This window comes from Parambassis ranga, chromosome 13 (assembly GCF_900634625.1).
Source record: "Parambassis ranga chromosome 13, fParRan2.1, whole genome shotgun sequence".
In the NCBI taxonomy this organism is placed as follows: Eukaryota; Metazoa; Chordata; class Actinopteri; family Ambassidae; genus Parambassis; species Parambassis ranga.
Genome location: NC_041033.1, coordinates 19959861 through 19987204, shown reverse-complemented (window position 1 = coordinate 19987204; position 27344 = coordinate 19959861). Strand labels below are relative to the sequence as shown.

The window sequence follows — 27344 nt, the reverse complement described above, 5'->3', positions numbered from 1 at the left end:
ACGAACCACAATAATTAATAAATCTGCCAGAAATGCGGCCTTCACAAGTCACTCTGAGGCATAATTGTCCAAGAGCTCCAGGGTAATGATAAACACTGCCCCTCAGACTGACGGGAAGAAAAGTGGTGGAGACGTAAAGACCCGCCTTGGGTCAGCAGGCTGTCACTTGATTTTCACACTTCGGCCTTGCTGCAACTAAAAATTAAACAAGGCGATATTGGATTGTAAATGGGTGCAGAGATTATTTTAGATTCAAGCTGCTTTGTTGTATTTCCAGAAGAACAGTTTGACTAGGATTGTAATTGTTTCAAACACTGTGACAGTTCTGCAAATGTTTATGGTAAATTAAACATAATTATGTCAGAAATAATTCTTTTCCTAACCTTATAAGTTTAAAGGATGCAATTTCTTGCCAGCTTGGATATTTTCTGTAGTGATGAGTTATGTAGACAGTACCAGTATCAGATCCTGGAGCTGGAAGTGGTAGGTGGGCATATAAATTATTGGACTTTGATCAAGGACGTCCCCCTTTTTTAGGTCTGATGATGACAGACGTGTCATTATATAACCAAGTACTGTTGTTACAAGGAAAGCTTTCCCAATTTTGAACCATTTCCGGAGGCGGAGGATGATTTCCAAAAGATCAGCAGAAAAATACCAGAAGCACCAAAGACTAATCAATTCATCAATAAGTTGGCAGATATAATATTAATCTGTAACTATTACAGCAATCATTTAATTCTTCAAATGAATTTTCAGCATTCCTTGGTCGTATATTTTCCCATATAAGATTTGAAACCTAAATTACCACCATTTGTCAGACACGGCATGAAAGCTTTATTTGTACGCATCAGTGTTTCTTTACCTTCTTGACAATATATCATGTATTGACTGCAGGGATAACTTCCTGGCTCGTTCAGCATGATTCTACATAACTGTGTTCTGTTTCACTGTGAGTTACTAAGGAAAAAAAATGTTCTCTTTACATGCTCTTTCAGATCTTGGTGCATTCAGTACAAAAACCCGTGGTGGAGTTTCTGTTCGTGAAGGCCAAGGTGTGGTACTTATGTGCACCCCTCCTCCTCATTCACCAGGTAAGACTCATTCAGACAAAAGAAAGACAATATTTGATCTCCTTATTTCCTCTGAGGTTGACCACAGGCTCATCACTGTTCATCATCATTTCTATCAGCGGGTAGTGTTATTACAGCACCAAGGTGAATGATCGCACTTGTTATTTATTTATTTGTTGCATTGTATTTTGATGATTTATTATTTTTAGCCATCGGTCTCTGCTGTTCGAATGATGCATGTGTTAAGTTATGGTGACTGAGCCATATTATTATACGCTTATTGTCAAAGATCAAATTTCCTGGATCATTAAAAATGGAAAAAAGAAAAAGAAAAAGTTACACAGCCAATTATTTCATGTAGGCAGAGCATAGGCACTGCTCTTTAATGGCATATGTATTATGGAATATCCCTCTCTACAGTTGTCCTCTAATGTAAGCTCTTATGCGAGCCATGAATCATCCAGGGTTTCTGTTTGCATCAGCTCTGTCGCACTGCTGCACTGCTCCCGTGGGAATGTCTGCCTGGTGCTCCTCAGTACCCCTGCCTGTTTGTCCATGTCAGGATGGCGACCGGTGACAAAATAGCTGATAAAAATAAGACACAATTAATGATTAATAAATTGTGATGATGGACAGATTTAAGTGTAGGACAGATGATATTGTCCTGCTAAAAGTAAAAAAAAACACTGTACGTACATCTATGCTTTCACTCAGGGTTTTTTTCTTTACTTCAATCATTACAACTGTGATTGACATTTAATTAGAATCAAACACTGGAGACGATGTTAGAAAATCATAGCAGCATAATGGACATAATGATTTTCTGTCATTTAATGATTGTTGCCATCTTGCTGCTATAAACTGTTAGAATTGACCCAGATTGCAGTCACACTGACGTAGTGTAAGACCTTCATGTTACAGTGCCTGCATTAGATTGATCAAGTGGGTCAATATGTAATAAAATTGCTCAACCGTTGAAAGTGCAATCCAGAAACGGTGAGATTAGATTTTTATCATTGGATTTTTGTTTTTATTGTCTGCACAGGAAGTTGCTTAATTAATTGTGACAGACAGATCAGCATTTATGGACTGAATGGAAGGTAATCAAGAAATTGGCAAATGCAATATCATACTCTGTGTGTGGCCATGTAACATTTTTTAATCGATATTTAAGAGATTACAGCACAGGGCAGTATAAATTGCTTGATGAGAAGACCTTGATTTATATTTTATAAGCTTATAGAAAACTCCAAATTTATAAGATAAGATAAGATAAAAACTAGAAACATATGTGATACTGTTGTTGTACAGTCTGACCACTGTCAGATCAAAGGACCTCCGGTAGCGTCCCTTTTTTCACTGAGGGTGCAGCAGTCTAGCGGCTAAAGGAGCTACTCAAGGTCCCCACTGTCCCATCCAGAGGGTGAAGAGGGCTTGTTCTGGATGCTTGACAGCTTGGCCAACATCCTCCTCTCACCTCAGTCCACTGAGTCCAGGGGACAGCCCAGAACAGAGCTAGCCCTCTTGACCAGTTTGTCCAGTTTTCTCTTGTCCTTGTCTCTAATCCTGCCACACCAGCAGACCACTGCATAGAAAGTTGCCGATGCAACTATGGTGTCATAAATAAGTCCTTTGTAGTGACCTACACACACACCAAAGGACCTCAGTCTCCTCAGGAGGTGGAGGCGACTTTTTGTACAGGACACCTGTGTTGTCTGACCAGTCCAGTTTATTATTGATGTGAAGACCCAGGTACCTGTACACATCCACCCTGTCGATGTCGAGTCCCTGGATGTTCGCTGGTGGAGTCTGAGAGGCCAGTGACCATCTCCTTCGTCTTGGTGACATTCATGTGGAAGTAATTGAATTCACACTAGACAACGAAGTCCTCAACCCCCTTCCTATATTCCAGATCATTCTCTTCAGATACACATTGGCTGTATCATCAGAGAACTTTTGGATGTGGCAGCTGTTTGAGTCATAGTGGAAATCCGATGTGTGGAGAGCAAACAGAAGAGGAGAGAGCACTGTTTGTCCAAGCACCGTCGCTTGTGGACATGTGTTATTATGTTGTTAGAATGTGTGCATTTAGTTAAATGGCGGGCCAACCTAAACAAGCTGTTGAGCTTTTATTTTAGGCTTATTTCCTCACAAAACACAGGTGATATTATTATTTACATACTTACATGAGTTAAAAAATGATCCCAAGAACATGAGAGTGCCACAGCCGTATTTTTACTGCTGCGATTAATGCCTTGGTGACTCAGAGCATGTCACAATTGAAATTCATATTATATAGGGAGTGTTAAACAATGTTTGAGTTAAAGTGGTTGTGGGTGGATTCAAAGGCATTAAAATGCCATTTAAATTAGATAGGTCTCATGAGTGAATATAATTTGAAGTCACTGAGATGAGAAAAGTTTATTATTTTCCCACTTCCTGTCCTACATCAGCTTTTGTGTTTGTCTTCGGTAAATAAAAACTATTGAAACTTCTATTGTGTGAAATTATAACATCAGCATCTGATCTGGAAGCACGCTGTATGTTAACAGGAAGCCTCGTTGACTAATGAACAAAGGGGTGGAGTGTGAGTGGAGCTAAGATTAGCAGGTGATGCCTTCGCAGTCAGCTGGCAATCTGCAAAATTACAAAGCTGCTAATTAAGGCATCCACACCCACAAATATCCATCTTTAAGCCTCACTAAAATCTAAACTGGTGTAACAGTAAACCCCTACACTCTTCCGATAAGCAAGGAAACGCCAAAGACCAAAAACCTGGTTTTAGACTGGTTTAAGAACTGCAGATTTTGGCACACTCTTTTAGACTTCGTCTTTCATCCCTGGAGGGTGCTGCTGTGTTGTAGCCCAAAGCCTATAACAGGGTCCTCTTCTCCTTCTGGTGTGTTTCTGCTTTCCTTGCTCTATCGTATCGCTCTCTCAGTAGTTTTGGCAAAGGGTGCTATCTTATCTGAATACAGTATTTGAAAACTCTATTTAATTTCAATTTTCGTCTCTTTGAATCCACTGAGCTCAAATCGAGTGTGGTATTGAGTGCAGTAAGATCTTTGTGTCTTTGAAACATCCGTTATTCATTATTTATCAAGAGGACAAGAGGGCAATCTGTGTTTTTTTTTACATTATGATGACAGATTATGGATGAGAGAGTTGTGAAATATTGTTAGGAATGTTAAATGGATTAATTTGTCCCTGTGTTTGACAGTCCTCTGTGTTTTTTTTTAATGCAGTGATGGATGTGGCTCTGTACAAGTACGCTCAACAGTCACATAGCAGGCAGCATACTGTCAAAGTCAGCTCTGTGTTCATCGCAGTCATTTTTCATCCAGCCAGCCATCCATTTTTGTTCTATTTAATTTGTATATCAGCGTGAATTGTAAAGAATACTAAACACATCTGTACTTTCGAATCTGCCAGAATTGATATGCTTCTATTCCACAAACACACACACGCTTATTCATGAATAAAATATAAAAGATGCAACCTAGATGCAAATACCTGGACAATCATTCAAAGATTATTAGCCCACAACGAACACTGAAAAATCCTTGTCAGTGCTTTGTTTTGTTTGGTTGAATTATACATTACAAGGCTGCTTCTATTGTTTAATGACCATTAATACATGCGTACACACGTTCCTGCACGTGACCAGTCAGGCTTACTGGAATTAGTCCGCCTAGGAAAAAGCAGCCATATACCAGTTTAAGATTTCTGATGGTATTGCCAACTAATTAAAATAACCTCAGCCTCATTAGGGGCCTTTTCAATTGTTGTTTTCCATCTTAAGCGGCTTCTGTGTTATTTTTCTTGTCATTGTACAGACTAATCATTAATATTGCATCTCCACATTATGTAGTAGCTATTAATTTGCTGGCCAAATGAGATGTGACAAAAATAACAGTTCTCACTCAGTGGGTCTTCTCAGCTCTGCAGGTGTTGGTTGTCTTTTTCACTTTATCTTTATGGTCTTGAAGCACGCCTCTGTCTGTACAGCACTGTAAGTCAGACAGTGGGGTCAGTCAGCCCATGCTGATATTCAAAGCCTGCAGTCTGGACCTTCCTCTACTGCATTCCTGGAAATCAAACCCAGAACTGTGGCTGTTTCAAAGAAAAAGTCAGTCAGTCAGAGTTTGTGTCGCTGTTGCTGCCACAGGTCGACAAACCTAGCCCCATCACCTCTGTCCAACACCGTGTGGTCATCGCCATGTTTGTTATCGTGTAACAGTTTCATGAAGGCGCAGTGACGTTGAGCGTGTTCGGCCAAGGCATGCGCAGTGGGGGAAAACACAGGCTTTGGGCCATATCTCTGCTTAAATTATGCGATACCCTCAAAAGGGGCGACAAAAATTTCAAACATGTCAGAAATTCAGCCGATCTGTACACTGCACGATTAAAGATGCATGCATATTAGCATTTTAACACTTTAGTGTCCCTTGTCTTCAACTGAGTGGGATGTCTGAAAGGTTAACACAACCTTAAAAGATTTTCACACTTTCTATGACACAAAATTCCCTGTGTATACCCCGCTAAGGTTTTTTTTTTTCTGTCACTGGTGTGGTTGATTTAGAGCTAACATTTACTTTATTTCTGGTGATTGAATTGGGAATCATAAATGTGTTATTATTTTACTGATTAGCATATAATCGTAGTTTGTAAAACATACCAGTGATCCTTAAATAGTCTGAAAGTAGTGACTGAGACAGGATTTTAAAACAAAGCCACAATTTATTTTACAAGTTTCTTAGGTGACGGTCATGCATGGAGGTACTGCTGTATGTTACTAATATTGTTTCCCGTTGCTTTTACAGAGATTATCTACAGCTGGGTGTTTAATGAGTTCCCCTCATTTGTTGCTGAGGACAGTCGGCGCTTCATCTCCCAGGATACCGGCAACCTGTATATCTCAAAGGTGCAACCCTCCGATGTTGGAAGTTACATCTGTCTGGTGAAGAACACTGTGACAAATGCAAGGGTTCTGAGTCCTCCCACGCCTCTGACGCTGAAAACTGACGGTGAGGATTTTATTTGTTTAAAGCACACAGCGTCCTCTCTCTGTTTCTGAGAGTTGATGTTTAGATTCTTTTTTAGATCTATTGCTCTGCCTTCTCCTGAAGTTGCTGTGAAGATGAAAATCTAAAAGCAGCATAGATCCTGCTGGTGCATTTTTATTGTATCTTAATGCATTTTGAGAACATTTTTTCAGATGAGAATAGTTTATAAAAAGTAGGCCGTTCTTTTGCTTTCTACCGAATCTCCTGCTAGCAGAGAGGGTGTTTTCTATTCCATACACACTGTAAATAGATAGTGAGCAATGCTTTAACATTAGAGTGGGGTGCCTTCTTTGCTCACAATGTGCTTTGGTGAAACTGGCCATCAGGGAAATCATTTTCCTGCATAAAATTAACTGAATCAATGGCCCTTGCTGTGGATGGGATTTTGCTCTTTTATACTAGCCTCTCAGGAGCCATGCTGCAGAGCCGTTTGTTGGATTCAGGTGTGAATTTCACCTACAGGCTTTTATTTTATTTTTTTTACATCTGACTACACAGAGAAACGTCCATCACTTCACACAGGTGCCCGTCATTGTCAAGGTTCCATCCCCCAGACAAGCTGCGAAATGGCCTCTGTGCCTGAGAAGAACGCTTGTTCCAAATGATACAACAGAAATTTAGCTCTTAAGGATTGCATTCCTTCCAGCAAGATTCTTCTGCTCTGTATTTGCATAACCTTGTATGAAGTGGCCCCGCGAGACATACATAATACTTAGCACATACCCATGCTAAATTGGTTTGTGTCTCTCACTAACTGAGAGGCAGAATGCATTTAGAAGGCTATGTGGTCAGTCTGCTATAACAGCATTTTTATGTGTGTCATGTCTGGATAAGGGAGCAGACAGATCTCTTTTGTTCTTATAGTAATGTCTGAAGGAAATGAATTTTATGATATATGTGCATGGAAGGACAGCATTCTCACCTGCTGCTGAATCAAATCTCTACACCTGTAGGTCCATTATGCCAAAGAATGTCTTGGCAGCTTTGGCTGTGGAAATCCTGTGATGCCCACCAGCTCTCTATATTGTGAATTTATGTGTAAAATCCCTCAAAAATGACACTGGCACGCCTCACAGCAGTCGTCCAAATGCTGCCGTGCTGCGTGCACCCTTTGGTCATTGGAGTCTGACCAATTAGACACTGCAATCTGTGCCTCAGTAAAAGTGAGTGATTATTACACGGCAGACAATTGAAGCTGGATCTGTGTGCAGCTCACCACTGTCAGCTCCAACCCCGACTCTCTTAATCAAAACAAGCATCTGGGCTCCATTATACCCAGCTGGAGGCCATTGATCGTCAGATCGCAATCCACCTTGAGCAAAACGGGACTAAACGCTGAACTCCAGACTAATGCACTGTTTTTAAACAGACAGAGTTCATCCCAGAGACACTATCTCTTTGATTTATTGCTTCGGTGTAAAAGGAAGCAATTGCATAAGATTACTATGCATTGCAGTTTCTTTACGTTTGGCGCAAAGCATATACATAAATGTAGATGGTAGATATAGATACAAATGAAATGTTAACACTGCCAACTGACTTTAAATTAGGTAACGGATTCCTCAGTTATCTGCTGTTACTGAAGTTTTACCTAAAACTACTGACTGAATCATCATCATGATGGATGCTTAAATGTAAGGTAGTGCAGAATTATCACAAAATTCTATCGCCAATACAGTTTAAGGGGATCTTTTCTAACACTAAATAGGTAATTTGTAAAACATTTGTGAAGAATTTGTGGTGCCTTTAAGGGTATTGCCGCTGTTTCTGTTACGATACTGAAGCCACGGTCATCATGATGTACTAGATCGGTGCAGAAGCAGAGTAACACACAAATTACCATAAATTATAGAAACATGACCTGCACAGTCAATCCACTACTCCACCACCATGAGAACTGCATTTCTGTCGGCACAAAGTAAAGTGAGCTGACCTTGTCCAACTGAATGGCAGCATCCGGCCATGTCTCTGTGAAAACAAAGACTCGGCAGCCTCTAGACTCCCAGCACACAGCCTGCTGGAACCGGATGCAGGGAGTAGACGTCGGAACGCTTGCTGCACTTTCCACCTTTTTAAAGTGAAACTTTCAACTGAACACTTCCTGTCTTTGTCCATCTATAGCCAGGATGTTTAAAATGATTTCTGACATCCAATTTTTTTTATCCATCTTCTGTAATTGTGTGCATTCCTTAGGGTAAAAGAACAAACTCTCATATCCATTTACCATGCTGTATGGGTTGCACTGTGGCTGTTTACTTATGTGTATACACGCTGTTGTTTATAGCGGCTTACTTCTAAATAAGCTGCCTTTTAAATGTCAAGATGCTGTCAAATTGCCACTATCTCTCTGTTGACTCATCTAAGATATTCCTGTTATTATGGTAATGCACTATATATGTTGTCTGTGGCCTCAAAGGGGTCTCATTTTCAGACTTGTTGACAGGCCATGAACACATGCAGTAACACAAAACACAAACAATGAAACAAAGCATTTTGCATCAGTATTGATCTATCTATCTACCTTAATAAATATAAGAATGTAACTTTTATTAGCTAATAAGTTTTATCATCATACATATTGTGTCGCACTGCAGAAGTAGTGGAGTTATTATTGCCATATTTTCTCTCTGTCTCCAATCTGGCAGTAATATCAATGAAACATAATGTTTGCCGGCACATGTCATCTCCACATGGGCATGTTTTCTCTGCTACGCTGCAAATTATTATTGAAGACCTTAAGCCCTTAGCTATATTGGATGTCAGCATGATTTCTTTACTAGCCAATAGTGTAGTCAAAACAACTTATTGGCCTTTACCATGAAGCAGCATATAGCCTACAGGGCGAAAACTTTAGGCAGTAGCTCAGTGTTTTATTTTTAATAAGAACATACAGCAAGTTTCTTTTTAATACCTTGTAATTATCAAAAAAAATATATGTATGTATAAAACCTGTAGGCTAGTTTGGTCACAGAAATCTGCAAGACGGGTGTGAACATGTATAAGAAGCCATGTATTTTTAAGCAGGCACAGTGTATTAAGACTTACAGACCTGCATAATGTGTTTCCTTTGTCTGCAGTCAGAGTTATGTTGTGTATATTTTTTTTTTTGCTTCTCAAAGTTTAAAGATTTTTCCTGCATTAGTATTTCTGAGGGGCCTGTAACTCACATCCATTACTGGATCAAAAAGCACTTTTTCTCTTTAGCTTCCAATAAATTTAAGAACAGACGTCAGTTTGGCAGTACAAAGCAAAACAGAAAAAAAAATGTAATTTTCATGTGATTAATAAATGAAATTGGAACATAAAATATAAAGCTACACTGCAGCAGAGGGCTGGTAATGTTTTAGAGAACAGACATTATTTCTTTCAACTTCTATCAAGTCCAGCCACTGAGACTGAATATGATATTGAATATACTATGGCAAGAGCCAGTGAAATATTGCAAATTCATTATATGTGAAGGGCTGCTTTGGAGCCATAAATGTTGAGAATGAGATTGAAATTGAAAAGTTCTTTGGAACAAATATCATAAAACTCCTTTTTCCATACATAGTGGGCCACAATTCAATAACCCCACTCCTCCTCTGCTGCATTCATTTTATCACATAAAAATTGTCAGGTGCACGCAGGAAGTGTAATTATTGTTTCTGAAATGTCACGCCAGTCATTTGTCTTACTGATCATGCTCTTTAAAATGTACGTAGAGCCACACTGCATATGTTCACGTGTGTATTAAATGTGCATTGAGGCGAGTGGGAGGGTTAACAGTGTGTCCGTCGTGTTTAACATTCTTCTGAAAAAAGGTAAAAAACCCTCATGTAATATTCATATTGCAAACTCGTGTTAATAAGACAGATAATAGTAATGAGATCCCAGATGACAGTGTTTTCCTTTGTTACTTCAGAATTCGCTCAATGCCATCTGACATGTCGTCCCGGCAAATGGGAATAAATAGTCGGCTTAACATACAGATGAATAAACAAAGAAGAAAAAAAAACCCCATCCTGTGGCTCTGACTTAGAGCGGAGGTGTTAGTCATACTGGCACTTAGCAAGACGTTATCACTACTGTCCCTCGCAATGTGTTTGGAATTTGTTGAGTGGATTACTAATTCTTGAGGACAATAGAGTCCTTTTCCCGGCTGTCGCTAGAGGATATTTATTAGTACGTCACCCTAATGGTTTGTTTTTGTGATGACACGGCTTTTCAGCTTTCCTATATAGCATGCAGCTTACAGTGCACCCCTGTATTTTCCTTTCTGACTTTGACAACATAAAATAAAGAATATATATTTCATATAATGCAGCCTGCCATGTGTTAAACCCAGCTAATCCTGCTCATGCTTTAATTCACATGTTTTTGTTGTTGTAGAGATCAAAAGTAGAATTATTCAGTTGCTTGGATCTAAACCAGTATCAATAGCCCTATTAATAATCACTGTATAAAATGATGGTGCCTAGTGGAAAGATACGCCAGATGGTGTGCATAATGTGCGTAGCACACCTGCCCACTGCATGATTCAATGTACTGTATTTTGAGAGGTTATTTAAACCAAGAATGTTGAGGAAGTTTAATTTTTCTTTTGCACTTTTCATTAGACTTTCACTGATGGAAAAGGAAATTGAGGATCCTTATTATTTTAAAATCACCATGGTCAGTCTGCAAGAAAACAAGAGAATGGTTAGGGAGTGGTTGGAGGGGAAAGGAGCTGTTGCAATCTACCTGGTTCTAATGTCTGTAATCCCTCTCTTTTAACCTTTTTTTTTTTTGCAGGTGTCATGGGTGAATATGAGCCCAAAATTGAAGTGCATTTCCCCACATCTGTCCTGGCCGCCAAAGGAGTCACAGTGAGGCTGGAGTGCTTTGCTCTCGGGAAGTAAGTAAACCAGGATATATTGCACAAATATAGGTAGTTGTTTATTACACTGAGATCATATTAATCACCAGGACGAGTAAACTACAGCCAATAACTGTTCCAGTGCTGAGAGATCCTTTAGATAATACCGCCTGTGTTTACCACCCCTCTTCTTTTTTAAATTACATTATTCCATTACCTGAATGGGAACCAGGCATATCTTGTCTTCAGGCAGTATGTTAAGTGAGTGTAGAGAAGTGCAGCATCGTAGCTCAGCTGTTAGATGGCATGTTAGTGCACAGGGGGAAGACTGAATGGGGAATTCAGCCCCAGGGACCCATGTGTTCTTATAATTGAGAGCCTTAATGTATCTGTGTTTCCTGGGTGCTTTCAGGGTCTGTTATGAATGTAGAAAGCCAAGGTTATGTTTTTGAGAAAAAAAAAAAAAAGATGAAATTGGTAATAGTTGTCTGCCAGAAGGGAAAACACTCCTCTGTCCACAGAGACTCAATCCAAACCACTTACTACAGCTGCGGAAGTTAGTGTGCAGGCTTCATGTTTCACAAAACTATTGCCTGTTTGAATGAAAATACATTTAAATGCGTTTTTTTTTTCTATCGAACTTTTGAAGGCTGAATTGAAAATATGTGCATTTTTATGCAAAGCTGCAAAGTGCTTTATGTTTGGTATTTCAAAAAGTAATAATAATTGTTCGACATAATCTTTAGTCATCCCGACTGTGTGTTGTTTATAATTATTCAACATAAATTATTCATTGCTGACTCCTATCTTAAGTGCAAACAGTCGCTAATCTACGGACGAGTAAGGGGCCTCATAATTGTTTACCTTGATTTTAATTAATTATCCACATTATTGTGTTAAGTCATTTTCTAAATATATAGACACTGCGTTATAATCTCACAGCCCTCAGTGTTTCCTATTAAGCTAAGAATGGCCTTCCGGATTCTTGTCGAGCAGTCGGAACAGCTTGAGTTCTTGCCCTGTGCTTCCCCTCGGTGAAGTAATTTGTGCATGATGGCTCTCAGTCAGACAGTGATCCTGGTGACTTACCCTTTTACGCACAGATGAATGATTTATCAATGTAACCTATTAAGAAATGCCACTCTTTATATAGCACTCAAAATGAAGTTAAAATGGGGTTTTGTTCTCCTGTTGATCAATATGTATGATGGCACCGCTATCTACTACAGCGCAGAGCAGCTCTTTGTGTGTGAATGCCACAGCTCCTTGATGTGATATTTACCAGTGACTGTACTTTGTAAGCTGCAGTCAAGGACAAAGGGAACAATGAGACAATTGAAATGAAAAACACAACAATAAAAACATTGGCTGCTTAGAGGAGTTTTATATCGTGACAACCGATTAGTGATGATGAACACCTGCATGTAAAACTACATTATTGCTGTTGCTTCGGTGTTTCAGAATGCTTTAACTCACATAAAGTCACTGTCAGTGTGTACGGTATGATCCAGCAGTTAGACATGATGTACGTCTGTGCAGCTTTATAAATTAAACAGCTTCTTATATAGCAGCCTATGACGTCTGTGCGAACAGCTCAGGACAGAGTTGACGTAACATTAGTCTGCCCACTAACATGAAGAATTGCTGGTAACAGTGGATGACGGCTGCTGATTCAGACTCCTTAAACTCATGCACAAACAGCAGAGTACCAACTATTATCAACTAGGCTTTGCTGTTTCATTTACAAGCACGTGATTAGATTCCACCCCAAGGCCTCAGCTTGAAAATGAATTGCCCAAACTGAATAGAGTATATTTCAGCAACCACAAGGTGTATTTGAAAACTTTTGGTGTCATAATAAAGGGAACACCTGCGAGATTTGCTCACATGTGGAAGTATTAGTTTGTATGTCTCTGGCTCTTTGTAAATTTAGATGGCACACAGCAAAAATGAACATTTTTTCTCTCGTCTGTTGAAAATTTACACTTTTACCGCCCTGTGCGGCCATCTTGGAAATCTTTAAAGGACTTGGAATTTGAATGTTTTGATGAACCATCAAATCATCACTTCAGTTTACATCACTTTTTACTTGTATACATACATTATTATACATCTATAGATTATAAATATACCACACCCAGATAGTTTTGTGCATCTTTAAGAGGAAAACCTGCTGCAGAACCGAACAAGGCTTTATTCTAAACAGACTGAATTTTAAATAAAGCCTTTTCTTTTGATGCAAGCTTGCTGCAAAGAAAGTTATCTTCTACCCACTGACCATAACAACTGTGTTGTTTTTCTGTTGTGTGCAATAATCCAGAAATCCTGTTACAGTTAAAATAACAGCGGATAAAAGCAGCTTTATCAGGCAGTTGACTTTTTGAGGAAAAAATGTTTTTCATGCATAACAAAAGTAAATAAAAACTTTGACAGAATTGACGATATTCTAATAGATTTATCACGTCCTATGTAAACACGACTTAAATTCAGATTCCAGTAACTGCTCTGCTTTTTGCTCTGCTGGGTGTTTTGCAGTCAGTGCAGCCATTAGCTATGGTTGCACAGACAGCTCACCAATGTCATGGCTCAGAAGGCATCCTGCTCTCACTTGTGTAGGTATAGACCGAAGTTACTTTATAATTGATCAGCTCATGCTTTTAAGCTTAAAAAGTTGCAAACCAAATATAGTACAAAATACGGCACTGCTCACTTTCATCATACAAACTCCCAGGTTGCAGCTTTCTAGTGATGTTTTTTTTTTCAATATAGCCCAATATCACACATGTGTCTCAAGAGGCTAGACAGCATATGACATACTTCTGTCCTCAGGCTCTCATAAATCTTCCCCTAAAAAATGAAATTTAAAAAAAAAGAGGATGAAATGCAATAGATAGTCATGTGAAAAGAAAACCAACATGGCAGCTTTATAGTATATAGAAACCAAGGTCTGGCATTATTGACACACAATCCTTTAGTGTCTGTTTAATAAAACGGAGGGTGACGATACTTACTATGAAGGATCATCTTCCTATAGATGAGGAAGAATGAAATGATTTATGAAATATTGAATTCTGTCCTGGCTTCACACTCTGATCTACAGACGGCTGTGGAATGCTATTAGTGGGTTTTCATTTTTAAAGGATATTGGCATAAGAAGTTCAATGTGGTTCAAAAAGCCTTGTGCATTTGTTGTTTTTTCATATTTAACCCACTCATATCCACTTAAAATATAATATATGGCATGTGCTGGGTGCTTTCAGCCAAATTGCCTTAGAGTAGTGGATATACTTGTAGTTTGAGTGACCCCAGAGAGAATCAAACTCTTCAAGCCCTGCAGTTACTTTCCCTCATTGAGCTATGCAGGAGCACATTGTCAGCGGCATGAGAAAAGTGCCTCTTAACACGTTTTATACTCTTTGGTGCTGTGGTTAATGTTTTGAAAGACAGCTGTTTAGGCTCAGATCACACAGGTAAAAATGTGGCTTTGTGTTTCATTTGGATACTCAACCAGGAACCAAGAAATGAAGGGCTTATGAAATGAACTAAATTGTTGGTTATTATCTGGATTTAAATGATCTGAAGCCAATTCTGCATTGTATTTTACTATTAGATTTAATTTGGATCCTTTATTATAGAACAAGTCCATTCGAGGGCACGGCAGTCGCTTGAAATGCTAATTAAGATGTAATCTACAGCGCTTGCCAGTAGGCACAATCTCAATCTCCGTACCACCTTACATAAACTGCAGCATGTAACACATTTTACTAAGTGAAAGCACAGAAAGCTTCGTTCACACACTTTGGTTAAACAAACCAGAAATGACCAGAGTTCAGGAGATTATGCCAGCCATGCCTCCGAAGACACTAAGGCCCCGTTCACACTGGAGAAAGTCATTCCAGCTAGAGTAGGATTGAGCCCAGACAGTCTTTAAGCTGGATGCGTTCAGACCTATTTTCAAATCTGGCTAGCACACAGTTGTGTCCGCACTCAATCCGGCTTCATCCAGCGTGTTTGCTGTTCTCCAAACCACTAGGTGGCGCCTCGTAATATGGCTAATAATGTGGCTAGCCGGATTCGCTAGCCACATTTGCATTCACACCTGAGCCACATTTGAGCCAATCCTGCTCTCGAGGGTGGATCTAGCCGGCTTGAAATCAAACTGGATTCAGCCGGATTGGAGGTGTTCACACTCGGAAAAAAACACATCTGGATTGATCTGGATGCGGCCAAATCCTGCTTAAGCCACATTTTTTTCCCCAGTGTGAACGGGGCCTAAGAGGACGAGCTGTTCATCGTTAAGCCAAGCGAGCCGATTCCCTCCTGTGAGCGTGCACAAGCCTCATGCTCATTATTCAGCCCCCAAAGAGAAACTCGGCCATGGAATCAGAAAGATTCACCATCATGTTCCAACCCATCAAAGCTGCGATAGATTTCCTTTGCTGTCTTGGGTAGTCAGGTGTTTGGAGCAAAAATCTCCATCGATAACATGTAAAGAGATGTTTCATAACAACTCCATAACATATTTACGAATACAGTTGATCATTGGTTATTCACAATTTAGGTCCCAGTGGTGTTAGGAACACAAACGGCTGCAGTTTTATTAAAAAAACAAAAACAAAAAAAGCATGTCACACAAAATGGAAAAGAAACACTTGAATACCAGACATGGTGTGAATCCTAATGTGAGTCCACTGCAGCCGGGAGCACTTCATTGTCCTTGTGAATTTAGAATGGATAAAAAAAAAAAAAAAAAGCTCAGGGATGTTACATTTCCATCTTGACTAAATGATTGATGGGTGCAATGGAGGATTGTCTAGTGTCACATTTCCATCTTTCAGAGACCTGTCAAATCTCGTCGTCATACAAGAGACTGAGCGCATAGTAAGACATCCTCTCCCTGCATGTGCAAGCCATCTATCATAAGGATCTATGGGGAGATTCATGAATAAACAGAGATGGGTAACGATTGCTTGAATACTTATTATAAAACGCTCCCTGGCCTTGCTGTAACCTCATTTGAATATTTTCCCTGTCCCTTCTCACATACAGGATTTAACAGGCGTCACATGTGGGTCATGTGTTACTGTAAATATATCACAAGTGGTCAAAAAGGTCAAGGGTAGCATGTAGAGCAGAGCCAACATTAAACTCCCATCAGGGTGATTCATTACTTAATTGTAAATGAAAGACTCTATGTCAGTTTCTGTACAGTTACAGTTGATGTGAGCCACAGTTATCAATTATGTCAGACAATTAGTCTTCTTAGGTAATGATGTGAAACACTGGTTTTTGTGGTAAATAGTGATAACAAACACTCTCCACCAACTCAGTACGCTAGAACAAATGGAAGTTTGTGTCTTTTGCATGCTTTTGTCTGACAGGACAGGCTATTCCTGTGCCTTTCTGGTTATCAAGTATAGAAATCTTAAAAACATGATCAATCATACCTTTTCAAAAAGGTTTAGATTTACAGTACAGTCTGAGTGGATGGACAAAGAAGGAAGCACGGTCACTAAATCACTGCTCTTATCAGTAGGAACAACAAGAAAAACATACATTTTACAAGCTCAGTTTGAAATTTGAAGCTTGTTTTTGCTTTCTAAAATTCATGTAACTTGATTAGGTATTAAAAAACAATACAATAGTTCACACTTAGGAACAAAACTGCTAAACAGGTAGGGGATTTTATGTTGTTCCAGAGACAAAAAGGAGAATATCTAGACAGCACTTTTACACATACATTTATTTGGTAGTTGTAATTATCAGTTGACATAATTTGTACATATTACTATGCATCTTCTTCTTATTGTTCTCATTTCATAGTGTAATTATCTTATGTTCACGAGAACCTTAAACTGGTATTTTTTTTTTGTCAATAGTGAGTTAAAGTGAGTTAAGTGATCACATGCTGCTGTCTGTTAACACTGCCTCCTGTTTTACCTATGCAGTCCAGTGCCAACAATCACATGGAGGAAGATAAACGGCAACATCCCCAAGAAAGCAAGACTTCGGAAGTCCCAGGCTGTGCTTGAGATTCCCAACATTCAGCTGGATGACTCGGGAACGTACGAGTGCAAAGCAGAGAATCCAAGAGGAGGCACTGCTTTCAAAGGACATCTGCAGGTCTACAGTGAGTGCGCTCTTTATGTATTGTTCTGTGCTGGTTGGGAACATAACGAGCTGCGCTCATCGCCTCTCGGCTGTTGGGGCACTCTTACTTTTTATTTTCTGCTGATCTGTTTAGTTCCTTTGTGTTTTTTTTTTCATGACCATTATCTAAGAGTGAGCATACATTAGCACAAATGTGGATGCATACATATATATTCCAGGAACACGCTCTATTTTGGTCCTCCTCCCATTTTCATTTATTTTTCATAGTATAATCTTTGCTTGTTACAGTGTTCTTAATTCAAGGATCAGGACTGTTAGTGGTCCTTGGGAATTTGCTGAACAGTCAAAGGATTAATTATACATCCATCCCAGATAATCCAAGAGCAGCTACTCATCATGCAGCTAAAAGAGCTGTTTGAGTTGAGATGTGGTTCTCCTGGAATGATTTGTTTAAAAAGACTCTCACGGTTGTTATTTAGAAAATATTTAGACGTTTCTTTCTGCTTTCTATGAATTTCAACATAATCCAAATCAAGACAAGGGTGATTTTTACAATAACAACAATGGTGGAGGACACAGCCAAGTCCTCTTACACCAGTTGTTCTGTCTACGCTGCTGTCTCACATTGTTTACCTCATGCACTCAGACTCGTCTTTTACAAGGTTTATCCGTTTCTATCTTGAAAGCTGCGGCCAATGGCAGGATGCAGTTTCTTGCCATCGTAATAGAGACTATAAAGGCTCGTAGGAATGCGAACTTGTTAGTTCCGTAACCTAGCAACGTTTTGAAAAAGAAGCCATAGGTGCTGCCAGTGCAAAATAAACAGCTACCTGTGGACACGGACATTTACTACAATATTTTTTGAATGCCACCGATTTGGGTTCAGTTATAATCAAAGGCATGTTTACTGATGTTTTGATCAGTTTATTCATCAATGAGAGCTACCTGGAATCATGCCTGCGATTACTGCATGCCGTGCTTTCCCCCGCAATCATAAACCGTCTGCTGCTGCTTTCTGTCTGTGACCATGTGCACGGGCTCAAGATAATGGACTACCTCAACCTTGGTAGGACACATTTCCAAGGCCCCGCACTTCTTGGCAACCTCCATTCGGTTGACATCACAAGGAGAATAGGAAGCCTAATTTGTAGCAGCCTCACGCTAAATGTAATTTACACAGGTCAGCTGGTAGTTTGAACTTTCATTGTGAGGGAGACCTCCCTGGCCATAATCATTCAATCAAACCTCACAGAAAAGTATTCTCCTGAAGGTGCCGTATGCAAAGAATAGAGGACGTGTTCGGCATGTTACTGTGGGAGAAACAGCTCAATACTGTGGGCCGCCTCCTGTCTGCACACAATGAACGAGAATTACACTACAGTGTGTCACTGTCTGTGCACTTTATTGTTTTATTTCCAGGGTTTCTAATGTTATCAATCTAAGTTGTCCCATGAAATCTAAATGAGAGGGGTTACACGTGATATTTTAATGTCTTATTTTGAAAGAAGGAACAGATCAGAACAAACACTACAGGATTAAAATGAAAAGAAGAAAGGTTCCAGACTTGCTCATTAACAATTCCTCCCCCACACTGACCCAGTAACAGGTTCTTGTAAATTTTATAATCTTGCAAATGGGAAAAAAATCCTTAACCACTAGAAAGAAAGAGAATGCATGATGAAAAGCTGTGACAGAGATTCTCTGCCGTGTGTGTGGACAGGAAAGGCACACACAGCCTGGAAACACAAGGAAGGGAAAAAAAAAGGAGAGATGATGGTGAAGGAGCCCCCAGGAAGGGCAGAGTCTGCAAAGACCATGAAGCTGCCACAGAGTGGAAGGAAAAAGAAAAAAGTTCCTAAACATGGTGCAAATAACTGAAGGAAACTAACAAGCAGAGACTCTTTGATGTTTATTCAGTTGAGACTTTATTTCGTATAAAGTGTGAAAGGGACTCCTGCCTCTTTACAAGTATTTTCGCTTGTTGTTTTCCTTCAGGTACTTGACCTCCCCGCAGTGTTGGATGTGTTAGCCTTCCTCTGTTTGACATCTACACTACTCCAAGCCCAGAGAAAATGCTAGCTGTATTTTCTGCGCACACCACATGCACATGCTCTATTCATAATTTAGCCTAACTCATTGCAGAGGTTGCTCCTGTCAGGAAGCACTTGTCTCTGCTTCTTTTGATTTGCGGTGTGCTGGTTACACTTCTTAACCCTTGCTCCAGAAACAAGCCTTTGATTCTGTTTAACATTGTTTCCAACATACCTGTTATTTCAGTCAAGTGCAGCAACAAAAATAGAGAAACAGCGAAAGGATGTCCAACAATTCAAAGCATCTGCACATAGAACTGTAGGCAACCTTATGATTGTAAAAACTAGCTTGTCATATATTGCATTGAAGGTTCCACATCTAAGATGTAAGATGTCTTAGTTGCAGAGAGACTAGCATCCATACTTACCCTGTAGCTTGTTTGCTTGTTTACTTGTTTGCTAGCTAAGCTAACTGGGTTGATATGTGGCTAGCTTGCCATGTTATGTAATAATGATACTGGTTATTTATTTATGTTGGCCAATAGTGTGGACGCTCTTTCTACTCGCCAATGACACAATCAGTTAGCCAGCTAGGTTCAACTTAGCTACACACAATGGATCTGGCATTGATTACATTGTAGTTTTATTGTGATTAGTCTATTCTTAAATTAATTCGGTAACAAATCTCTTGGCCTGCACACAGTGCTTTTGTGCTCTTTATGGTTTAAGTACATGTAACCGTACTTGTGCTTTGTCTGTGTTTCAAGGATATATTACCCGTTCCGAAATCTTTTTTTCTTTTTTTTTTCCATCTTCAAGCCCTCCCTCAGTGGGTCAGAATGATTAATGACACTCAGATGGATAGTGGAGAGAAGCTCCAATGGGAGTGCAAGGCCATTGGGAGGCCCCGGCCCACCTATCGCTGGCTCCGTAATGGTTTGCCCTTGACATCCCAGGTACGTATCTTACTACACAATACCCTTCTTCTTTGCTGAATATACCATGAACACACAATCACCATATGAATGTATGCAGTATTATTGTGTAAAATATGTCCATATTCAGACATAATGCCTTTTTTTTTTTTTCTTTGTACAGAGTCGAATTGAAATAGTAAACGGGGAGCTGACCGTTCACAAAGTGCAGCAGGCGGACTCTGGAATGTACCAGTGTGTTGCAGAAAATAAATATGGAGCCATCTACTCGAATGCTGAACTGAAGATTTTAGGTAAAAAAAAAGACAAAACATGCTAATAAAGTGAAGGTTGTTATTCCTTTCTGCATTTTTCTCGATGCTCTGTAGAGAACCAAATTGCAGGTCGAGCGCTTACATCTGAATAAGCAAGCGGATGATAGGTAAGGGAGATTGAAATGCAAGTGGGGAACGCTGAACTGTGAGATGTGCTGATTGCCAATCAATGGTCCCCCGATTTAACCCAGGCAATGGACAGCATGAATAAATGGAGGACCGTTATGGTTATATTCAATGAGGTGTCTGCCCATATCAAGTTCAGGAGAGAGTCTGGAACAGTTCCACATTATTCTCTGGGAGAATGAAAAGCAATGAGTTGTAGGTATAGATTTGTACTAATGGGAGCAAACACAAGGAGAGAGACATCAATGGTTCCTTTGATGGAGTTTAATGACTCCATTCGGTCTTATCTCAGCTCTATCGTTTGTCATCAAAGCACGGTCAACAATACAATCTTTTTTTTTTAACTCAGCCAAAACAAACCTCCACCTCGGACTTGACTTTCATCCAGCTTTTATTAGGCGCTAGTTGCTATTATCATGTAATAATCAGCTGTAATCTTCAGTAATTTTACATTTTCAGGGTCATTTTAAAATGAGGATTTGTGTCTTGTGTTTTTTTTTTTGGTACATGGTAAAACCTGCCTCATATGTACTTGGAAATTTAATGACATTAAAAGCTACGGGAACCGTGCTCCTCACCCATAATGCCTCAGGCTGAAAACACAAGAGTCATACCAAATAGCTGTCCAGCGTTGTGTGTTGATGCACTATTTTCTCCTTGTCATCTTCTATACAGGGACACATCTGGTGACACCCATTCCCCTTTCATGTATCCCTCAGGGACAGTTTGATTTACTGTCTGCACGGCTTGCCCTTTTTCCAAGGGAAATCTTTGGCATTTTGAAAATCTTGTTGCAGATGAAAAGTTGAAAAATACTGCAGATTTAAACTTAAGGTGTTGTCTGCAAGAGTCAGAATTTATAGATTTTATTAAGCTTTGTCTGAGCCGACGATGAGGCTTTTTGTTTTTTTTTTTTGCCTTCCTTGTAGCTGTTGACGAATGTTTTCATAACGATACCCCCCAGGCACATCTTCCCAGTGACCTGTGCTCTGTGGAGATGTCCACAAGCAAACACTATCAGGACAGATTACATGACTAATAACAGCCTGCAGATGAGCGATCACCGGAGGCTGTATGGGGGGCAGCGGCTGCCCTCACGTCTGTGATCTTGTCCCAGATCCAGCTCTTCTGGGAGGGTGGCGGGTGAAGCAATACGGGTAGTGCTGCCACCAGCTGCAGGCCTGCTCTTATTTTGATTAAAACAAATACACACAGCAACTGCTCTGTTTTCTGCTACTCCCCGTGTCTGCAGGGACCTCTGCCCACTCGGGCAACTACTCAGGCTCAAAGACCCAAGTGTTGCAGGGAGAGGGGTCAGCCTGTAGCTACAGATGGGATTGAATTGTCATTGTGTGTAATGTCACCTATGAACCGTCATTCATGATTTGAATAATCACAGTTGACACAGCCCTGCAGCCCGTAGATGGCCTTGATGTGTAATGCAGCTGCGTACCAAGCAGTGCCACATCAACCTTATTGCCTGAAGCCTTATTTAGCCCATTACTGCTTAATTCATCCTCTTGAGCGAGCCATAATTGATGGAAATGTTTATGTTGCGTGTTTATTATTCACTCAGGCATCCTGGTTAAATATGGGTTAAAAACAGCAGTACAAATCATCCAACCATGTCAACATTAACATGACAGTCATTTAGTAATTAGGCTGTGAAAACACAATGCTGGAACTGGAGACTGAATAAAATGTGCTGCATGTTTTTACAGCATATTAAATAATATTTAAGAATAGATTAATAGCACACATTATAATACTCAAAGTCCTATTTAGGACGTATTTGTAATTAAGTGGTGTTTTTAGTCATTATGTGACAGTTGAGCCCCTCCAGCATTTTGGTAATAATGACTGTATGATTGTAAACATAAGTACTATGTTTACAGTCATTATTCCTGCTGCTGCCACCAACCACACAGTGATTAAAACTCTATTGCTCATCTTTCTTGTTTTTTCAATAGAAAAATTACGTCACATAAACGGGTCATGTTGCAGGGAGATTAAACAGAATCTTATCTGAGTTGCCATCATTTATTTAGCTCGTGTGCTATTTGGTGGCAACGTTTTTTTATTTTATTTAGTGAGAAAAAACAAACATTTATGAAAGTAGATTTTCCCATTAAACCTTAGCAATGTACAATAATCTAGTTTTTATTTATTGAGCATAATGTCTGATAAAATCTAGTACTGTACTAATTTATTTTTCGATGCTTCACACAGCGTCAGCCCCTGTCTTTGTGCCCAATCCAATACGGGTCATAGCCACACTTGGAAAAGATGTATCACTAGAATGCAAACCGAGGGCGTCTCCCAAACCACGGATAATCTGGAGGAGAGGAGACCGGAGGATACAGCCGAATAAAAGGTACGGCAGACCTGTGTTCCACTATCATATTATTGTTTGTTAGATATATGTATTAGAGTATATGAAATGATTAAAAACGCAGTGTCAGAAAAAGATCCTTTTACATGCAGCTGATGGTGCTGCTCAAGGTCATGTTAGTACGAAAAGCTTGCACCTGTGTCCACGCTTTGTGTTAAGGTCATTGTATTGAAACTCACCATAACAACAACACACACAGTGAATTTACAGTGGAAACGTTTATAAATGAAAGTGAAAAATTAAATATATATGCGGTATCATGGGTCGGCTAAAGGTTCTAGCTAGCCAGCATCTGTGCAGTCTAAACGACTCAAAGACTTAAGTGCAGCAACATCTGTCATCCCGCTGCCATGAGAAGAAGCCTCACATTCTGTTTAAACATTTGTGGCTATTTTCATAATGTAAATTCACATGAATCAAACTTGCCTGGCTTTAGGTTATTTACTTCTGGCCACACCACAAATACAGGCTTGCTGACACGTTAACTGCTACTGCTTTGAAAGTTCCTCACCCCCTAGTTGTGCGTTCTCCTCTGTGAATTATTGATAGGACTGGTCGAGGTTTGTGTTTTTTAGACTCTATTCTTTCCCTAAACGCTGGCTTTCTTCTTCTTCTTCTTCTTCTTCTTTCTTTTTTCTTTCTCCTCCATACTCCTAGTACCAAAGCTGCCTTTCTACCAGTACAGTGATGCAGAAGCTCACATTAAAGGCTGAGAGTGAACATAAATAGTGTAACGTTTCTGTACTGTTTAACATTTGCACAATATATCCTTATATAGCTCAGCCTGGTGCTTATTGGTACAAGTTGTAAAACTGGAAAGCCAGAGAGAGTGTGGGAATGTAGAGGTTTTTATGCACATCTAAAATAACAGTGTGTTGGAGGATGTATTTTAGTGCCTGTAATGAAATGATTTTGAGGAAAGATTAATTTCTCCGGGATAGACTGTGTACATTTTCTCACAAGTGGCTGAGTCGCGATGCTGGAGCTCTTTGTTGTAATAGTATCTGATTTTTTTTTCCCCCTTCTCTGCTGTTTATTATGAGAGAAAGTTAATTGCCCTGTAAAATATGTATGAAGTCATGAAAAGTTTGTCTCTCTCGATATCTTTGTATTGTTATTCATCATAGTTTTATGGCATGAAGTCAGCTGGTATCATTTCAGCTCAGGCCCGGGAGGAATTGTATACATGTCTTGTTGTAACACATCACAGTTTCATTACTGTAACCGAAATTAAGTGTCACTGCTAAAATAAAACACCTTAGGTGCTGGCAAAGCTCAGGAGACTCATCCTCAAACCCCCCCCCTCCCCTCCCCTTCCTTCCTTCTCAAGGATGCTGACAATTTAGACCACACAATTGCATTTGGAATTCACATGCAGTTTGATGCATCATCTTTTATGAGAAGCATCTCTCGGTTGCACCTGGAGGGAGCTGAGCAGGGGCAAGGGTCCATCAATCACGCTGAGCGACGTCGCTCGAATTATCAGTCGCCGCTGAGCATCCCAAGTTTTTGACTTGAGAGAATGAGACCTCTGTTTATCAGCCAAGACGCTGCAGTCTGTTCAGCAGCCTCACAGCACGGGCAGCGAGTTGATAATCAGATCCTCAGTGTGTGGCAGCGACAGCTCTTCATGCCTCTAACAGGTGAATGGAAGCAGGGCATTCAGGAATTAGATGAACATGGTAATTTCAAGGGTTGATGGAAATGTGCAATTTATTTTTTTTCCCATTAAAAGAAAAAAAAAATAGCTCTTAGAAGTAATTTCAGATTTCCTTTAGTGGAACTGATGGATGGGTGGGGAGTGTGTTGCCCTAAAATTGTGATTAATGACCCTGGTAGGCCTGGATCAGATAAAGCCTTTGAGGTATTTGTCAAACTCTTCTAAATCTATTTTTCAGTGCTGCTGGCAAACTCTGCAGAGAGACTTGTACAATGCCTTGATCTGGTTTTTGTCCAACTTTAAATAAAGTCGTCTTAAGAGACACTGAAATTGTTAACAAAAATATTGGCAAAGCTGTCAGGTAATCTCCCCCCCTCAAGTGTAATTCATCATTCACTGTTAAGTGCTGGCATTAACATGTATGTGGATCATTTCCCTCATAATCTCAATGATTCCTCTCAAGCTGCTATTTTACAGTGATTTTATAATCTCAAACTCAAATCTCATTAGATTGTGACCCTCTATTGTAACTCAGGAGTGCTATAGTGAGTTAATGAAGGGGATAACGCTATGTTTAGAGGAGTCACTCTTCAAATTGAGATCAACCTTGTGAAAGGTTGATTTCTATCTGAGCAAAAGGGGGAAATAAAGACGTGGAGCGCCGTGCTTTCAGGTCCCGGCCAGGGTGACTCCTGCAAGGATTTTCTGCCACTACCTATAGCGAAGTGTTTATGGATAGAATGAACGTTCTATTCTTGGAAGAAGAGGGCAGGAATCGAAACAGCTCCACGTTTATCTGGCATTGACAGCTGTGCTGACTTAATGAAGGTTTGTAATTAACATGGATTTCCGCTAATGTTCAGGGCTTTTGTCTCTTAAATAGAAAGTATTAATCCCATTAGTTTGAAAGTACGTGGCAGACTCATTTGAAATCTACTGACTGACTCTTTGTTGGAGAGTCAGTCAGTAAGTGCATCATTCAGCGTCGTTAAAACAATGCAGAATGTTTGAAATGCATTACATGTCACTGATTACACATGTAAATGAGAAGTTGTGCTCTGTTACATTTCACCTCAGAAACCTCATTTCACAAAGTAAAATGTGTTTTGTTTTGCTCCGATCTTCTAATATTTCTTTTAAATTTCCAAAGGTTGAATTGATTTGCATGTTCTCTACACCCAGCAGGTCCCCCTATCCCTATCCTGTCCTTTCTGCTTCGGTGTCCTTGCCCGATGTGAATTTCCTCCCTAATTTGAAAAATGTCTCCTGGTTGCAGATCTGTCTGCGTGTGGCGAGGTTTTTGTCACGCCCTCACGACTTTCTCTCTGCCAATTTCAATCACATCGGCCGTGATGAAGGAGCTTAGTGTCGTAAATTTAAATGTCAAACAATATAAATTCAATTAAAAGACAAAGCAGGCCTCACACCCACCGTCTTTCCAATTGTTTTATTTAGGGCAAAATTGATTTTCTAATAAAAAAATAACTTTGTGGGAGCGCCTCATTTAACTGCAGCCTCCCTGATGTGATTCCAGTCAGGGACCTGTGTATATCATACCCCTCCTCATGTCACCTCATGTTTCCTGTCTGTCAAAAAAAAAAATGCCAAAAACATGATAATAGCTTTGTAAATATTCATCCGCAGCTCTGCTGGCCGTGTTAAAATCAAACGTGATATTAATATGTATTGTTACACATTGGACAGGACGCTGAGAACAGACGCTCAGCATGATCACTATACCATCCTTTGAATGTAATTCCTGCTCTATAGCCATCTGCTGGCACACCTGCTCCCAGGCTTGGTTACATTCTATACTATCTTATGTCAAGCACTTAACTCTCCAGCTGTTATTTACAAGTCTTGAGTGAAATGTTAATACCAAAAAAAATATCTTGTGTCCTTCAGCTGGATGAGGGGGGGCCACTTGTGAATGCAGACGTGGTGTTTGGCAGTTTATTTTTCCTCTCTATTACACTTGTGTTTCCCAGGAGGACGGCTCAGTGAGACGCATATCAGCATTTGACAGTATTTTTCTTCTTTTTTTTTTTTTGTTTGGCTTTAGATTCATCGAATGCAGCAGCATTTAGTGTTTGTCAGGTCGATTTATAAGCACGGCGGCGCGCTATACCAAGGGTTTATTTACATTTATGGAAATATTGATGCGTACAAACACAGAATCCTAACACGCTTTTTGAAGTCGCACTGAAATCTTCCTTTAATGAATTTTAAATTATACCACAATTACTCAAATTGCAGCCTTGTTTGTTCTTTTTTAAAAAGGCACAGGATCGGATAGAACGCAGCTTTGTCCTCCTGACGTTGAAAGGCATGTTCCCTGACATCAAAACCTCAGTGCCCCCTATTATTTGTCCTTAAATTGTATCTTTAAAAGCATCTGTGTTTAAGCCGGTGCTAGGTAGGGCTGCTTAGTGGTATCTGCAAATCAGATACATTAACACATTTAAATTGTTGAGTTAGACACAGTAAATACAAACAGTGTTCTTAAATTCACTTCTTTATGTGTCCTTAAGAAGTCCTTCTGCAGTGTTGAACATTGCTATTCTTGTAACACAACACAAATATAACACACATATAACTTCATGCCTGAACTTGTAGTTCACGTGAATGTGTTCCTCATACGAGTATTGATTTTTCTGTCCCTTCTTACAGGATTATGTTGTTACGGAACAACACTCTGAAAATTGTTAACTCCAGCCGAGCGGACGAGGGGAACTATGTGTGCCGGGCAGAGAATCAGTTGGGCTCGGCAGAGATGACGGCCATACTGTGGGTAAAAGGT

General features: G+C 39.8%; 1 protein-coding gene across 1 annotated transcript in view; it reads left to right on the top strand.

The window, feature by feature from the left end:
* cntn5 (contactin 5) overlaps nucleotides 1–27344 on the top strand; it is an 86051-nt gene that overhangs the window by 41745 nt on the left and 16962 nt on the right. The window contains exons 6-13 of the mRNA XM_028420126.1: nucleotides 999–1094; nucleotides 5897–6100; nucleotides 10913–11015; nucleotides 16925–17106; nucleotides 19937–20073; nucleotides 20216–20345; nucleotides 22722–22866; nucleotides 27215–27342. Coding sequence (XP_028275927.1) covers nucleotides 999–1094; nucleotides 5897–6100; nucleotides 10913–11015; nucleotides 16925–17106; nucleotides 19937–20073; nucleotides 20216–20345; nucleotides 22722–22866; nucleotides 27215–27342 — 1125 coding nt within the window. The remainder of the gene's footprint in view (nucleotides 1–998; nucleotides 1095–5896; nucleotides 6101–10912; nucleotides 11016–16924; nucleotides 17107–19936; nucleotides 20074–20215; nucleotides 20346–22721; nucleotides 22867–27214; nucleotides 27343–27344) is intronic.